The sequence below is a fragment of the Mastomys coucha genome, unplaced genomic scaffold (assembly GCF_008632895.1).
Source record: "Mastomys coucha isolate ucsf_1 unplaced genomic scaffold, UCSF_Mcou_1 pScaffold13, whole genome shotgun sequence".
Classification (NCBI taxonomy): domain Eukaryota; kingdom Metazoa; phylum Chordata; class Mammalia; order Rodentia; family Muridae; genus Mastomys; species Mastomys coucha.
The window spans coordinates 34297836-34313593 of NW_022196895.1; the positions used below are offsets into that span (position 1 = coordinate 34297836).

Consider the following 15758-nt stretch of genomic DNA (forward strand, 5'->3'; position numbering starts at 1 on the left):
TCATGTAGCCCAGGCTGGCCTAGAACTATATATAACTGAAGACAACCTTGAACTAATGTTCCTCCTGCCTCCACATCTAAAGCCTTATGTCATCACACCTTACTTCAGTCTACTCTTAATGTACCAGAGCCATGTATTTTCAGAGACCACAGATGCTCTTTACCAATATGTCTTCTCCTAGCCTAGAACGGTGGCTGACATATGGCTTGAGAGTGTTTTACAGATAAACACAACTTTCACACCACATGCCTGGGTCTCAGACTAGGTACACCCAGTACTCCTCTATCCCAGACACTTCCACCCACCTAAAAGTCACATACTCTGGGGGAAGGAGAAAAAAGGTCTGAACACCTTCTTTTTTTTCATGGACTCCAGAGTGCTGAAAGTGGGACCAATTTATGAAAGCTACCATTGGCTGAAACTGAACTGGCAGCTCAGACTGACCAGGACCTGTGAATCCTCAGGTATTTTGAAAGGAGCAGCCAAAGGCCTGTGGGAACAGGAACAAGGAGTCAAGATTACACCAAGCTGGGCAGTAGTGGTCAACACCTTTAATCCCAGAACTTGGGAGGCAGAGGCAGGTGGATTTCTGGGTTCGAGGCCAGCCTGGTCTACAGAGTGAGTTCCAGGACAGCCAGGGCTACACTAAGAAACCCTGTCTCGAAAAAACAAACAAACAAACAAACAAACAAAAAGATGACTCCAACTAACCCTATCTTTGCACAGAGGCAACTGAACGTCAGCAGTAAGAGCCAGGGAAATATCGCTGCACTGTAACCTGCTACTCTGTAACCTTCGGCAGCCTGAGTTCTCCTAATTTTTTTTTTAGCCAAACCAGGATTCCTGGTTTAGAGAATTAAAAAGAATTTCAAGACTAGTCACTGTGAAGAAAAGCTGGAGGTTTTATTGAAGATAACTTAACATAGGCATACACAGGAGGTGTAGATGTCGCACAGGGAAACAGATGCAACACATATCTACCTATCAGTAAATAGGGACTCCTCGAGAGCTGCCCCATTAGCCAGATACCTCTTTGGTGGTTAAGTTACATCGCAAAGGGTTGCTAAGAACCACTCCACTTTTCTTTGTGAAGTGATAGGGTGGTTCCTAGGATGGAATCACACAATGTGATAAGGTAAAAACCAGTTGCCACGAGGGGCTTGAGTACATGACCTTCACTTGTAAACAGGTTTCTAGTGAGATTCCTAATGAAACAATAGTTTCTGGCTGCGAAGTGGGGGCTGGGGGAAAGGCCTCAAACAACTGTTAACTGAGTTCAATTCTAGCCCAGCCGCTGGTGAGGATTTCCTCTGCTTACAGCCTAAATGTAAAGAGGAAAACGGGCCAGAGCTAGAACCTGGGGGCAAAACTTGCCCTGGGTACTGCGGTCCACCAATCAGCCACCATTAGGATCCGCGCACCCTCGCGGCTCCTGCAATGGCGACAGAGGACGACACCTTGGCCCTGGCCCCGCTTGAAGTCCTTGTAGCTCTCACCTCGCCAGCGCCAAGCCCGCCCCATCCGCCACTTCCTTCCTAGAGCGTCATCCTTCCGGCAGGGCTTCTTGCTGATTGGCTGACTGGGGACTCGGCCGCTGGGGACTGCGCAGCGGCCACTCTGGTCCCTGTCCGGTCCTTTGGGCCTCGATCCCTCGGCTGCAAGCTCCATGGTGCTGGCCGCGACATGTGGCGCCTGACAGGGATCCTGGGGCGAGGTAGGGGCCGTCTGCAAGGCAAGTTCCAGCAGGCGATGGACTCGTAACTGCTGTGCGCCACGATCCGCGGGAAGACCTCCATAGCGGCAGTGGGTGGAGTTAGATCTGGGGAGGGCGGGACATCGAGAGCGAGGTTCCAACGTTCAGGCGTCCAGAGCCGTTGGAATTTGAAACGCGGTAGGACAAAGTGGGGAAGAAGGTGGAGCTTAGATCCAAGGAGATGGGTGGAGCTCTAAAGGGGAGGAGTCAATGAAAGAAAGCCAATAGAAAGAGGAGGAATTTAGAGACACGTGCTCAGCAGAGTGAGACTGTGTGTGGTTCTAGAACAGAAGTAGCTACTCGCATGAGAATTCCAGAACAGTTTTTCAAAATAAACATGCTACGTCCTTAAGGGTCTTGCTTTATTGGTTCTGGGGTGGTGTTACCCTGGGATCCGCATTACGCTAAAGATTTCTGTCTGTACCCTTGTTTAAGAACTACTTCAAGGGCAAGAGGGGCAGGCTCCGTGGTAGAGGGCGTGTCTAGAATGTGAAAGTCTTGGGTTCAACCTCCTACAGATAACTGCACCGACTAGGTCAGTGATTCAGGGGCTCTCAGGATAAGGTTTCTTCAAAGACTGGAGGGAAGATTGTGAATGCCCTCTTTACTTCAATCCATCTCTGAGGTGTGACTTGTCTCTTGTCTCCACAGCTCTTCCCCGCCTGCTGGGCCCTAGCTTCCGAGGGGTAACACCCAAACCCACCAGTTCAGATGGGCCTCAGACAACCTCCACTACCCTGCCGCCCTCTAGGCTCAGCTTTGACAGGTAAGAGACTGATATTCTGTCACATGCAGCCTTCTGCATTGTTGCCAGTGTGTACAGAACTGAAGAGTCTCTAATCGCACCATCTAGATCAGGCTCCCACGGTTCAAAGAGGAACAACGACCCGAAGTGCTGCGGATGGAAAGATGCCTTCCACTGGATGAATGCACATGTCTCCCCAAACACTCTGCGGGATGCCATCTCATGGGTAAGGCTTCCCTGGTCCTGTCCTGTACCTTCAGCATAGATGAGAATGAGCTTGCATGGGGGAGCATCCTAGTCTGGAAACAAGGCTCACATGGTGAGGCCTGTGGCCCCAAGCATGTTCATGGAGACATTGCCATTCCTTTACCCTCTGCCATGCGTTAATTCGTCTCCGTTTGACAGACATTTATTTAACACTTCTGAGTAGAGTAGAGAACAAGGAAAATAATAATTCTCGCCCTCCCTCCCTCCCTCCCTCTCTCCCTCTGCCTGTCTCTCTCTCTCTCTCTCTCTCTCTCTCTCTCTCTCTCTGTCTCTCTGTCTCTGTCTCTCTGTCTCTGTCTCTCTCTCTCTGTCTCTCTCTCTCTCTCTCTCTCTCCCTCTCTCTGAGACAGGGTTTCTCTGTGTAGCCCTGGCTGTCCTGGAACTCACTCTGTAGACCAGGCTGGCCTCCAACTCAGAAACTCACCTGTCTCTGCCTCCCAAGTGCTGGGATTAAAGGCGTGCTTTATAAGTCCAGCTAATAATTCTTACCTTCATGGAGGTTAGCACAAATGATAATAAATATCTGATAGCTAGCATGACTTACCAACCTGAACTGTTACATGTACATTATCTTGTTTAATATTTACAAAAATCTTACAAGGGAGATTTAACCTTCATTCCATTCACAAGGACATTCAGGCTTCAGAATGTTAGCAGTATATCTGCGGTCACATGGCTCTTAAGTGATAGAACCAGACACATTCAGGCTGTATCACATGGTCGCCTCAGCAAGTGTATCTTGTAGAGTCACCTATTTCAGAGTCTAATACATAATAGCTGCTAGATAAATATTTGTCATACTTGATCTTTAAGGTCCGGAGTCTATCGCAAACATTAAATCTGGGCCGTAATGGTGAATGGCTTTAATCTCAGCACTCAGGAGGCAAAGACAGATGGATCTCTGAGTTCAAAGCCAGTCTGGTCTGCAGAGTAGGTGCCAGGACTGCCAAGATTACAACAGAGAAACCCTGTCTTGAAAAATAAAACAAACAAAAAAAAACAAACGTTAGGTCTCACGGGGCAGTCTCTTGACCCGGCAGGCAGCATTCCATGTAGAGATGCTAGCTATAAGGTATCCTGAGTGAATTGGGTACACATCACTCTCAGCTCTTCTGCATCCCAACCTGGTTCTTCATGCTGTGTATTTTGGGCAAATGACTTGACTACTGTGAGCCTCACTCTATTTTTTTTAACCTGCCATTTGGTGTCATCAGCAGAGCTGAGCATGGAGTGTCTCTGTGATGCAGACACGGCCATCAGGGCTTCTGTTGACTGAGAGCAGAGTATGCCACAGAGAGGGGGGTATTTTTCCATTCTGTCAAAGATCTGAGCGCTAGGTCAGTACCTCACTGATTCTATTAGGGGACTCAGCCTGTCGTAGCCTACCATTTAGCTCTCTAGGTTGTCATCTCTAGGTTCTGGCACCACTCCCCATGTGGAAGGGCCTGCGCACAAACTGTCTCCAACACCATGTTTACGCCACCTTATCTTCCTAACGATGGTGCCTTGTTGTTCTTCCTTCTGGCTGCAGCTCACTCATCAGCCTCATGGGAACGCTTTACATCACTCTTTCTTCTCAGGCTCTGTGTAGCCTCTGGTTTGTCTTCTTCTAGGTGTTTAGCATAATTGCTGGGTTATTGTACTTGTTCCTCTGTCTGTACCTTTGGGGTTTGTCTTTTTCAATAAAAGATACAAATGACATACACCGTATGTCATATTTCACCTTTTTTTTTCTGGAGCTGAGGACAAACCCAAGGCCTTGTGCTTGCTATGCAAGCACTCTACTACTGAGCTAAATCCCCAACCCCAACATCTTCTGTCTCATTTGCTATGGTGCGTAGTTCCTGTAGCAACGAAGAAGTATTGGGGTATCTCCAGCACAGCATAGGAAGATAGGGGTGAGCAAGCAGCCTTTGGGATACGAGCTAGCCCAACTGTTCTGTGTCACCTTTTCAGATTTGCACTTGTACAGGTGTGCTCTTGTGGCTTGGTTGGGTGCTCTGACTTGTCTCTGGATTTTAGGCTAAGCTCCAGCTTACCACAGCATCTCTGTGCCTGCCCTTTCATTCTGTTGCTTGCTGGCACACGCATTCAGCATGCATTTCTTTTAGGCACCTACTTTCACTTAACACCGCCCTAGGCTCCAGGGATACCAGAATGTGCATGGTCCACGGGCCCTGCCTCTGTCTTGCTTACAGACTAAGCGGGAGTGACAGACCCTAAGTGAATAATTAAGAAGGACTGCAGAACACCAAAGGCCAGGCTCAAGTGCTGTGAAAGAACATGGTGTGGCTCTGCCCCTGTTAGTCAGGGAAGGCTACCAGGCAGATGATGAATGGCTGGTGGGAGCTGTGTTCCTGACGGACTGCTTTCTTTCCAGGGCACTCTGGCGGTGCTGGCCTTGCACCTGGCGAGACAGATCCATTTCCATGCACCTCTGATAGCAAGACCTCAGCCATTTGAACACTGCTCTTGGCACAGTCCCCTGTACCGCTTCCTCTCCTCTTCCTGGTGGCACCCGCATTCCTGTGAGTTCTTGGTCCTCAAGGGGTAACTGGGGCAGGCTGGGAGTTTTCTCTGGGCCAGGAAGTATCTGTGGCTACACCTCAGGAAGAGGGCCATCAGTGGCTCCTTGCATTTCCTATCTAAAGTCAGAGGAAGAGGAGTGGGAAAGTGTTGTCCACACTGGGTGTGGGCCATGCGGCCCCTAAGTGTTTCTCAGTGTCCTTCTGTCACCTCCCAGAGAGGAAGCCCCAAGGCCTAGGCTGCTTTAGACCCTGGGTGTGGCTTCCTGCCCAATCCTCAACCAGTTAGGTTCAGTTCTAAGGTCACTCTCCTCAGTAACTGCATCTATTGAGTATGTATTTTGGGTTGTGTTCCAAAAGCCTCATGATTCAGGCTCTGGAATTAGATTGTAAGAGTTCAAATCCCACAACTACTATTTATTAACTACTCTTGTATTCCTGAAGAAATCAGTTTTAATCTCCCCGTACCTCAGTTTCTCCGTCTGTAAAATGGAGTAATAGTAAGTGATGCTGTAGGGATTCTTCAGGAAGACTAAAGGAGTTACTGTGTATCAAGGACTTAGCACTGTGCCTAGCACATAGTATACACTTGGCTGTTGTTGGTTGGAGTATAAGTTCTTGTCCTATACAGCAGACTGTCCGTTAGCATTAAGCAGAGAGTTGGATGCTAGCCCACGGTAGAGAATGAGCTAGGTACTCCCTGCCCCTGCGAGAATTCAAGTGACCTGTGCCCGGGACGGGACGTCAGCATAAGTACAGATCCCTGTAGAGGAAGGACAGCCAAAGTGGAAAAGGAAGGGTAGAAAGTATCTTAGAAGTTTCACAATCCTTCTGGCCTCCCAGATCTCAGAGGGACTGACTAGAAAGTCCATCCCCAACCCATCCCCCCATCCCAACCCTCACCCTTTCCCCCTCCCCACGCAGCCCCCCAACTCCCGCTCTCCCAGAACTGATCCCTTTCTCATGAGACCTTTTCCTGGCTTTCTCCAGCACTTCGGAGGCATGTTCTTCCCGGGCCTGACTGCCCAGCTCCCAGGAACACTGACCTCGGGGAACCAAGGCTGGGCCAGGAAGCATCCTCAGCTCCGTCCCAGTGCCTTCCTCCAGATAGCTCCCTGAGACCTGGCCTTCTGAACCTACCTGAGGACGGTACGACCTCACCTAATATCTACGGGGGTGGGGTGGGGGGGTGGGGTGGGGACGGGACTGGTAGATGGACCCAACACCCACAGAAGCGGGAGGGGCTGGCGGATAGATCTTTGTTGTTCTCTATGCTCAGCTAACCAGTTGTCATTCCTTTGAGGCCTCTTGCTTTCTGGGGTGACTGAGAATTACTGGACATAGACAGGGCAGACTGGGAGAGAGAAGGGAGACGTCACACCCTCCTCTCTGACCACCTGGGTGTCGGTCTTTCCCTTGCAGAGCCCAGTGACTTTGGCTTCCTGCATGCTAGCAGGGACTTCACATCCCAGACAAAGGCAGCCGAGGCCCGACCCCCTGGAGATAAAAATGTATGGTCCAGGTTTGGTATCCTGGCTGCCCACTCCACTCTTGGGGCAGGTGGAGATCCACGTGAACCATATCTTGATGCTGCTTTCTCTTTCTTCTCCAGGAACAAGACAAGGCCAAGTCTCTTCCTCTGGAGGAGGCTGTGACTTCCATTCAGCAGCTCTTTCAGCTCAGTGTAGCCATCGCTTTCAACTTCCTGGGTATCTGGTTCCCTGCCTCAAGGAAGGGAGATGAGGGTCGGAAAGGGTGTGTGGGTGGGATGCAGTCAGAGTAAATAATGGTTTAAACGAGAGATTTATCTTCTTTTGGGTAGGTAGACCAGATGTGGCATGGTGGATCAGTGCGGTCAGGGACCCATCCTTGCACATAAAGGTTCAGCCAGTCTAAAACTAGCTCTGGTCTTGAGTTCTGTCTTAGTCACTCTAGCATCTGCCCTCCTGTATATATCCTTGGCAGCTGGGAGAGAGGACACAGTAAGCTAGAGGACCACTCCTTTCCTTGAAGGGCATGACCTCGAAGTTGCCCTTGATGGAGGTACCTAAGCCACAAGGTAGACTTATAGGCCATCTGTTACAGAGGAGGCTGAGAAATGTCTTCAGTCAGATGGCCATGTGCTTCCTTGAAAATTCTGTCCTGTGTAGGCTGTAGAAAATAATTTTAGAGGACATCCAACATTCTCTGCCATTCTTAGAAAAGAGCAGGCTCCTGCAGTTTGCAGCAGGCCCCAAGTGCATCATGGGAACAAACCCTTATTAAATCTAGGAACTCCACATGACTCAGCAATTTGTTCTGGTTCTGTGGTAACTTGGCTCCTGTCTCTAGCCATCTAAGGTGAAACCCTGAATTCCCAGCAGCACCTGATGGGGTCTAGTCGTTGAGTGGGTAAGAGGCTGGGGCTCATTTAGAGAATGTTTACTGTATGTACACCATTTGCTAGAGATATGTCCTAGAAATTTGGTGGTTCTTTACTCTCATGGTGTTTACATGTCAACTGAAGGATAATAAATAATAAACTGGACAGTTATAGTGGTGTACAAATCCAATCCCAACACACTGGAGGCAGAGACAAGCAGATCTTTTGAATTTGAGGCTAGCCTGATCTATATAGTATGTTCCAAGACAGACAGGGCTACACAGTGAGGCCCTAGGTCAAAAAAGAAAAACAGTAATCTAGCAAATCAAAAGAATTTCAGATGATAAACGTTTTAAAGATACTGAACAAAGGGATGTTTTAGTTACTTGGGCAAGGGATGACTCTTCATGTAGAAGTATGCCGAATGGGAGACCCCTGAGCTTAAACCTGACTGACAAAGGCAAGCTACTTTTGTTCCCATCTGGAGAAAGCTTTCCAGCAGAGGGAAGAGTGAGAGCAAAGGCCCTGAGGCAGCCTTGAGTTTTACTTGTTAAGGGGTAAAAGAGAGGTGAGTGTGGCTGGAACTTAGCAAACACAGAAAGGCTAGATGGATGACGACAGAGAAGCGGGCAGGAGCCAGATCACGTAAGGTTTTCTGAGCCCAGGAAGAGAGTAGGGATTGTAAGTGAGTCAGGAAACCACTGAAGCATGAAGAAGGATGGTCATGTGATCTGTGCGGCTGTTTACAGAGCAGCATGGATTGACGCCAGCCAGAAGGGAAATGGGAGAGCAGGCAGGAAGACACCCCGAGAACTAAGCAAGATGTGATGAGGGCTTTAACCATGGCTAGAGGAAGCAGAGACCAGAGAAGTGGAGGAGTCCAGGTCACTGGTGAACAGGGGTCTCTCCTTCCCAAGGACGTGCCATCCGTGAACTCTGGACAGGGAAGGGGCTGTAACTCTGCTTGCAGAAGGAATGCGGCTTTTTGTGATTTGGAGAGGCAGGTTCTTCTCAGAGCCCTTGTGCCCAGTCCTCCATTCATTTATTCATTTATTCAGCAAGTGCTGAGCCCTGTGGCAGAGCACAAAGGCAGCACAAGCTATAATCATATTTTGCATTTATGTAGAATTTTCATCCCATGCGAAATTACTTCTCTGGTCTTGTTCTGCCTGCCTCAAGGATTTTACAGTATAACTGAGGAGACAGGGCTATTCTTTTGTAACAGCTGCATCTGTAGACAAAGGTTTGGTATATTAGGAAAGTGCTAAAAAGAGTTTAAACCCCGAGTGTGGTCTGAAGGTTCTAGAACAGAAACGATGGGAGGCCTGGCAACAGACTCAGAACATGGAGTCTCAGGCAGGAGTCGGTTTGAGCAAAGATGAAAACTGACAAAGTTGAGTCCTGGCTTTTTCCTTAATGCCTGGGCAAAGCAAAGGACCCTGGCTTTGGGAGGTTTGCATGTCAGTCAGGCATTTGGCCATCTTCTATTCTAAGGTTCTTCATTACCCCAGAGCTGAGCAGGATCACCCGTGGGGTTCCAGTGCACCATGGAAACCCTCTCTGGCTAACATAAGCTCAAGAATTTCTGGGATCTCTTGACCTACTGAGCCTCAGGGGGACAAGAGTCAAGGATGCTCCTGAGACCCAGGGGCCAGCACTGATAGCGTTTCAAGGTCACTGCTGTCAGAATTACGGGTTCTTTCCTCTCTGTAAGAATCTTGTCACCCTGGTTAAGATTCACACCCCTGACAAAGTCTCATTGGTGGAGACCAGCACAGGCATATTGATGGATAGCCCAGAGGAGGGCTTGTTCCCAAAAGGCAGCCAGAACTATTGGCCAGATGAGCAAGCAGAGCCACCAGTCTCTGGCATCAAGTCCCTGACCGCTACCTACCACTACTGCCAACTGGAAAAATAAGTGTTGCACAATTGAAGAAAAGAGGGATTCTGGGAAGAGATGAACAGCCGTGAGGGTGTGGTTGAGAGTGTAGAAGGTCTCCATGGGAACTGTGTTTGTGCTCCATGCTTTCCTACAGGGACGGAGAACATAAAGGCGGGGGACTACACAGCAGCCTTCTCCTACTTCCAGAAAGCCGCAGACCGTGGCTACAGCAAAGCACAGTACAATGTGGGCTTGTGTCTGGAGCATGGCAGAGGCACCCCCAGGGACCTGAGCAAGGTACCGTTTCATCCTCAGACCCAGTGAGCTCAAAGAGTGAGCAGTAAGCAGAAGGGATTCTTAGTTCCACTTCTCTCCCTGGCTCTGTTGGAGCCCAGCTGTGAGTCCAAAGTAAGATGTTCCTAACTTACAGAAACATACTCAGAACTCAGGAGGCGCAGACATTTTGCCTTTCTTTGCAGCTGTACTCTCAGAGCCTAGATTTGGGACCTGACTTAAAAAAAAATTAATTTTAAGATAGGAAGATAGGTATGCAAGGGTGTCATATGTAAAATATTTTGTTGAGCTGTATGTGTAAGGAAGGGGGAGAATCAGCTCAATGTTCTTTTCTGTCTGAGGGACCAGAGTAATGATATATCAGATATAAATCGACAGACAAAGACAGTCAATGTGTACTGTTATGTCTCTCTCACTTTACAAGTATATGCTCATACATAAACATACAAGAGCTGCAGAGATGGCTCAGTAGTTAAGCCGACTAGCTGCTCTTTCAGAAGACCCAGGTTCAATTCCCAGCACCCACATGGTGGCTCACAACCATCTATAACTCCAACTCCAGAAGATCTGATATCCTCTTTGGCCTCCACAGGCACCGTATAGACATGGTACACACACATACACGCAGGCAGAGAACACTCATGCACATAAAATGAAAACAAGAGAAAATATATATGCAATGTATAAGACATGTATATAATCATACACGTGTAATTTTACACATAGCATGCAATGTGTGTAACTTATCCATGGGAAAAAACTTGAAAGCCTATACACTAAAATTTTAATAAAGAATATTTTAATTGACCATGGTAACACATACCTATAATTCCATCACTCTGAAGGCTGAGGCAGGAGGATTTACACACATTTGAGGCCAATCTGAGCTCTACAGATAGTAACAGGTCTGTTGATGTAGAACTCTATATCAAGACTCCCTCTCAAAAAGACAGCAGATCAGAAAAAAGTGCTAGTGCTCATTAGGAGGCAGGATATATTGGGGTTTTACTTTTGTCTTTTGAGTTTCTGCTTTTAAATTCTGACTTAACAGCATTTACCTGACATAATGTATTTATTTGAATGATTTTTTTTGTTTGTTTGTTTGTTTTTCGAGGCAGGGTTTCTCTGTATAGCTCCAGCTGTCCTGGAACTCACTCTGTAGACCAGGCTGTCCTCGAACTCAGAAATCCACCTGCCTCTGCCTCCCAAGTGCTGGGATTAAAGGCATGCGCCACCACTACCTGGTGAATGATTTTTTTTTTTTTAAAGATTTATTTATTATTTTATGTAAGTACACTCTAGCTGTCTTCAGACACACACCAGAAGAGGGCATCAGAGCTCATTATGGATGGTTGTGAGCCACCATGTGGTTGCTGGGATTTGAACTCAGGACCTTCTGAACAGCAGTCAGTGCTCTTAACCGCTGAGCCATCTCTCCAGCCCATGATTTTTTAAAGTGTTAAAAAAAAAAGAGACAAGTTACCTGAAATCTGGTTATCTCTCCTGTTGCCCCAGGCTATCCTCTTTTACCACTTGGCTGCCATCCAGGGCCACAGCCTAGCTCAGTACCGTTATGCCAGGTGCCTGTTGCAAAGTTCAGGCTCTTTGTCAGACCCTGAGCGAGAGAGGGCGGTCTCTCTGCTGAAGCAGGCTGCAGACTCTGGCTTGACAGAGGTGAGTGCCACTGGTGGGATCTATCTAAGTGAGGTGTCAGAGCCCGAAAGTGATCAAGATGCCTTGTCATTCCTCCCCAATAGGCCCAAGCTTTCCTTGGGGTGCTTTATACCAAGGAGCCATACCTGGATGAACAGAGAGCAGTAAAATACCTCTGGCTGGCAGCCAGCAATGGGGTACGTATGAGGTCTCTGCCATGAATGTTGGGGATCAAGCCTGATAAGAAAAGGGATTTGGAAACTGGTTCTGAGCTTATGGTATGTTTTCTAGGAGCCTTTGGGCTGATTCAGTAATCCTATCAATAATGCTGATCAATAATGCCATGGCTTCTACTGCTCCACTGTGCGACCTTGGACAGGGCCACTGGGGTGCTGAGGTTAAAGGTGGGGAGACTGTTCAGCTGAGGTGGGAATACTTGCTCTCATTTGGAGGGTGGCATAGCAGGGCTCCTCTCTACCAGCCACCGGGCCAGTTGCTACACACACACCACACATCCGGGCACCCATCACTTCTTGGTTCAAACCTGCTTCATCACCTTTAAAACAAGCATAAAATGCCTACCTTAACCGTCTGCTCTCTGCCACTTCCCAGGGCTGGTGGGCGATTCAGACCAAGGTGACAGATATGAGAGAGCTGCCTGGAAGCTGTGTCGTGACTAGCCATCATGGTGGGGGAAGTCAGAGACAAAGAGAGAGAGGGCTACCTAGTTGTCTGACCTGGGTGTTGGCATTCAAGTGGCATTACCCAGTTTGTTCCACAGGGCGTCGGTTCCATGGGATGTTGATGAAGAATACCAGGAGAATGATTACTTAGATTTCAGGAGCACTCACAGTCGTTTTGCTGTAGACAGTCTCAGAGCTTTTTAATCCCTGGGAAATGTCAAGGTGATCTGTGGTTTGTTGGATTCCTCCAGTGTATTGGCTCAGTACGCGTGTTCAGTGGTATGGAAGGGTCGGGAGTCGTGGGTTGGAGCAGGCAGCGAGCACAGTGTCATTTCCCCTGCATAGGGCACCACCGCTTCTCTTTGTTAAATATGGTAAGAGTTCTCTAGTAAGGGAGGAGACCTCAGTGTTGTACACAGCCAGAGGGAATCTGATGCTAGTGGCACCGACCTAAGTGTTTTTCACACAGTGACAACCTAAGCAGGCAGTGACTTCTGTTACCTTGTTCCATAGGTGAGGAAACTTAGGCACCTAGGGTGGAAGGCTAGCCAGGCTCCTAACACCTACTTGTTCTGTCTCAAAGAGAAGCGTCATGTCAGTGAGAGGGAGAGAGCCAGAGCCTCAGACAAGGGGCAAAGCCCCAGACGAAGGCATGCTCGTGTTGTGCTTTCTGGTTTGCAGTCTTCTCAGGCTAAGTCAGGAAATCAGACCTGGCTTTGGGAAACTGCCCTGCAGGCTGCCTTGCTGGTCACTCTCCTTCCTATCTAGGGCTGAATCCCTCTGCCATCCTTTTCATCCAGTCCCTCCAAGAGCCTCCATGCTGCTGGGCAGAAGAAGCTATATCCGTAGGCGAGCACTGGGCCTCTAGCATTTCATGGTCAAGGAGCTTGGAATGTGGCAGGCTGCATGGATGAAGGCCCAGCATGCCTGCCTGACTCTACCTTGCACCTGACTGAGCCTTCCACTTCTTCAGTTTGTCTGTCTTCTCCCTTAGGACTCTCAGAGCAGATTCCACTTGGGAATTTGCTATGAGAAGGGCCTTGGTGTACAGAGGAATCTGGGAGAGGCTGTAAAGTGCTACCAGCGGTCAGCAGCTATGGGGAATGAACCCGCCCAGGAGAGGCTTCGGACCCTCTTTAACGTGGAAGCAGTAGGTAATTCAAGTCAAGGCCTGGTTGCTTCCAAGCTTAGTGCCCTGTGATAAAAGAGGGTAGTAGCCCTAGGTCTCCTTGTGATAAAAGAGGGTAGTAGTCCTAGGTCTCCTTGTCAGTCCTGGCCCTAGCAGTAGTTAGAAGGCCAGCTTTCAGAGTGAAGTAAACGTGTGTTTTCTCACCTCTGCTGATGCTGAACTAGAACTCCGTGCCTCTGAGCCTTAGTTTCTTCTGTAACAATCAGAGGAACAGTAGAAGTTAACTCCTTAGCTTGCTGTAAGCACTAAATTCCAAGGGAAATAAAGGGCTTAGCACACCAGTCATGGTGGTGCATGCCAGGAGTCACAACATTAGGGATGCTGAGGCATACATTCCCAGCCGGCTTGGCTAACACCAAGAAACTGCCTTAGGGAAAAAAAAATCATAGCATAAGTGTTCAGTAAACCAGTAAATGATGGTGGCTGTCATGACTTTTTAGGAGAGCCAGTGTCTTGAGGCTGGCTGAGCTACCTCTCCAGGGCAGTGAAAGCCCCACTCATTTCTGAGTTACTGGGGCTGGAGAGTTGGCTCAGAGGTTAAGAGCATTGTCTACTCTTCCAGGGATCCTGAGTTCAATTCCCAGCAACTACATGGTGGCTCACAACCATCTGTAAAGGGATCTGATGCCCTCTTCTGGCTTGCAGGCATACATGCAGGCAGAACACTATATGTGTGTATGTGTGTGTATGTGTGTGTATGTATATATACATGTATGTATATATACATATATGTGTATGTATATGTATACACACACACATATATATAAATATATGTATATTATAAATATAAATATATTATTAAATATAAATATATAAATATATTATTAAATATATTTTTAAATAATATAAATATATTATTAAAAAAAAGAAAATTTGAGAGGAGCCAGGTCCTTTAAGAAGTCTCTGCCTTATAGGCAAAGTGGGTTACTCCTTTAATCCTAGCACTAGAGGCAGAGCCATGTGCATCTCTGAGTTTGAGGCCAGTATAGTCTACATAGTTAGTTCTGAGACAGGCAGTATTACGTAGAAACCCTGCTGCAATCAAACAAACTGACAAAGCCCCCTCCACCCCCATTCCCCCATCTAAGGACTGATGATTAGGCATTGGTGTCACCTCTTTTTGTTGCCTCAGGGCCCGGCCACCTGGCCACGACAGGACTGAAGTCTTTCTCCAGCCCCTCCCTCTGCAGCCTGAACACCCTGTTGGCTGGTGCCTCAGGCCTCCCTCATGCCTCAAGCACTGGGAACCTCGGCCTCCTCTGCAGAAGTGGCCATCTTGGAGCCCCCAGCAAGAATGTACCATCCTTGGAAAGGAGTCTCGTAAGACTGGGTTTCGGCTAAGGTGAGATTAAATGCAGCCCTGGCTGTGCCAGGGGAGGGGCTAGGAAGGTGACTGGAGGTTGGGTGGCAGAGATCAGCTGTTAGTATGGCCTAGGGTAGCAATTCTGGTTGGTGCTTAGGTGTCCATCTATTTCAAGTGCATGGCTAATCGGTGACTTTGGCTTTTTCTCCACTTGAGCCTTGGGCCTTCTCCGACGTAAGCCTCAAATGCAGCAAAAATATTCATTCAGTGACCCCAGGACCCCTAGTTTGTCACCTTCACCTTTGTTTTTGAGCAAATAGCTAACCTCTGTCCTTGTGCCTCCATTTCCTTACCTTAGACCATACCCTAGTATGCCAACAACCCTGGGTGTGTGCATGCCCCTGATAGTTTACATAATGGCGTGTAATCAAGATGCTTTGCTTTAGTAACTTGTTTAATAGAAAATGGCAAAAGTCTGGAGGTGTTTCCATGAGTGGCTGAAGCTTGGGAAATCCTGACAGTGCCAATCTTCTCGCCTTGTTCATCCCCAGTGGGCTCACGGTCATTTTCATCTTTGACGTGGGAGAGAGAGGTCACCTGCTTGCATGTGTCTGCTTGACTTTTTTTCAGACCTCCTCCTTAAAGATGGAGCCTGAGAGTTCTCAGAGATCTCACAGTTTGAGTCCCAAAGAGGAGGCCAGTTAGCTACTTACCTTCCCAGAAACCATCTGCACCTCCCGGCACCATCCAAAAGAGGAAAGAGTGTAAAGACCCAGGCTCTGGCTGTGCCACGTGGAAGCAGTGACCGCATTTCTACCATGTTCCCTCAGTTGTAGACTGAGGGCTCCTGCCTTAAAGGATTGAGGTGCAACCATTTCATCGCAGAAAGAACCCTACTCCTGCTTAGGTACTGAAGACCTCTAGTTCTATGGCCTCAAGAATTACCAGGCTGCTGGGCATGATGACATACACCCAGTCCCAGCACTCAGGAGGCAGAGAGGCAGGCAGATTTGTGTGAGTTCGAGGCTACCCCGGTCTACAAAGTAAGTTCCAGGACAGCCAAGGCTGTTACACAGAGAAACCCTGTCTCAAATCCCTACCA

General features: G+C 48.3%; 1 protein-coding gene and 1 long non-coding RNA gene across 4 annotated transcripts in view; one reads left to right on the forward strand and one right to left on the reverse strand.

The window, feature by feature from the left end:
• Positions 1-2019, reverse strand: part of LOC116087076 — an 11969-nt gene extending 9950 nt beyond the window's left edge. The window contains exon 1 of the long non-coding RNA XR_004117243.1: positions 1497-2019. This is a non-coding gene — a long non-coding RNA (uncharacterized LOC116087076). The remainder of the gene's footprint in view (positions 1-1496) is intronic.
• Positions 1537-15758, forward strand: part of Dele1 (DAP3 binding cell death enhancer 1) — a 14473-nt gene continuing 251 nt past the window's right edge. Inside the window, exons 1-13 of one of the 3 annotated variants that reach the window (XM_031365528.1) lie at positions 1537-1714; positions 2405-2519; positions 2607-2724; positions 5146-5293; positions 6281-6439; positions 6713-6801; positions 6903-6999; positions 9689-9831; positions 11344-11502; positions 11586-11678; positions 13159-13318; positions 14486-14695; positions 15287-15758. The exon at positions 15287-15758 is cut by the window's right edge and continues 251 nt beyond it. In XM_031365528.1, coding sequence (XP_031221388.1) covers positions 1684-1714; positions 2405-2519; positions 2607-2724; positions 5146-5293; positions 6281-6439; positions 6713-6801; positions 6903-6999; positions 9689-9831; positions 11344-11502; positions 11586-11678; positions 13159-13318; positions 14486-14694 — 1521 coding nt within the window. In that variant the 5' untranslated portion in view covers positions 1537-1683 and the 3' untranslated portion in view covers position 14695; positions 15287-15758. Of the gene's footprint in view, positions 1733-2086; positions 2289-2404; positions 2520-2606; positions 2725-5145; positions 5294-6280; positions 6440-6712; positions 6802-6902; positions 7000-9688; positions 9832-11343; positions 11503-11585; positions 11679-13158; positions 13319-14485; positions 14696-15286 lie in introns of those variants that run through there. The other 2 variants (XM_031365527.1, XM_031365529.1) reach the window with 2 other exon arrangements.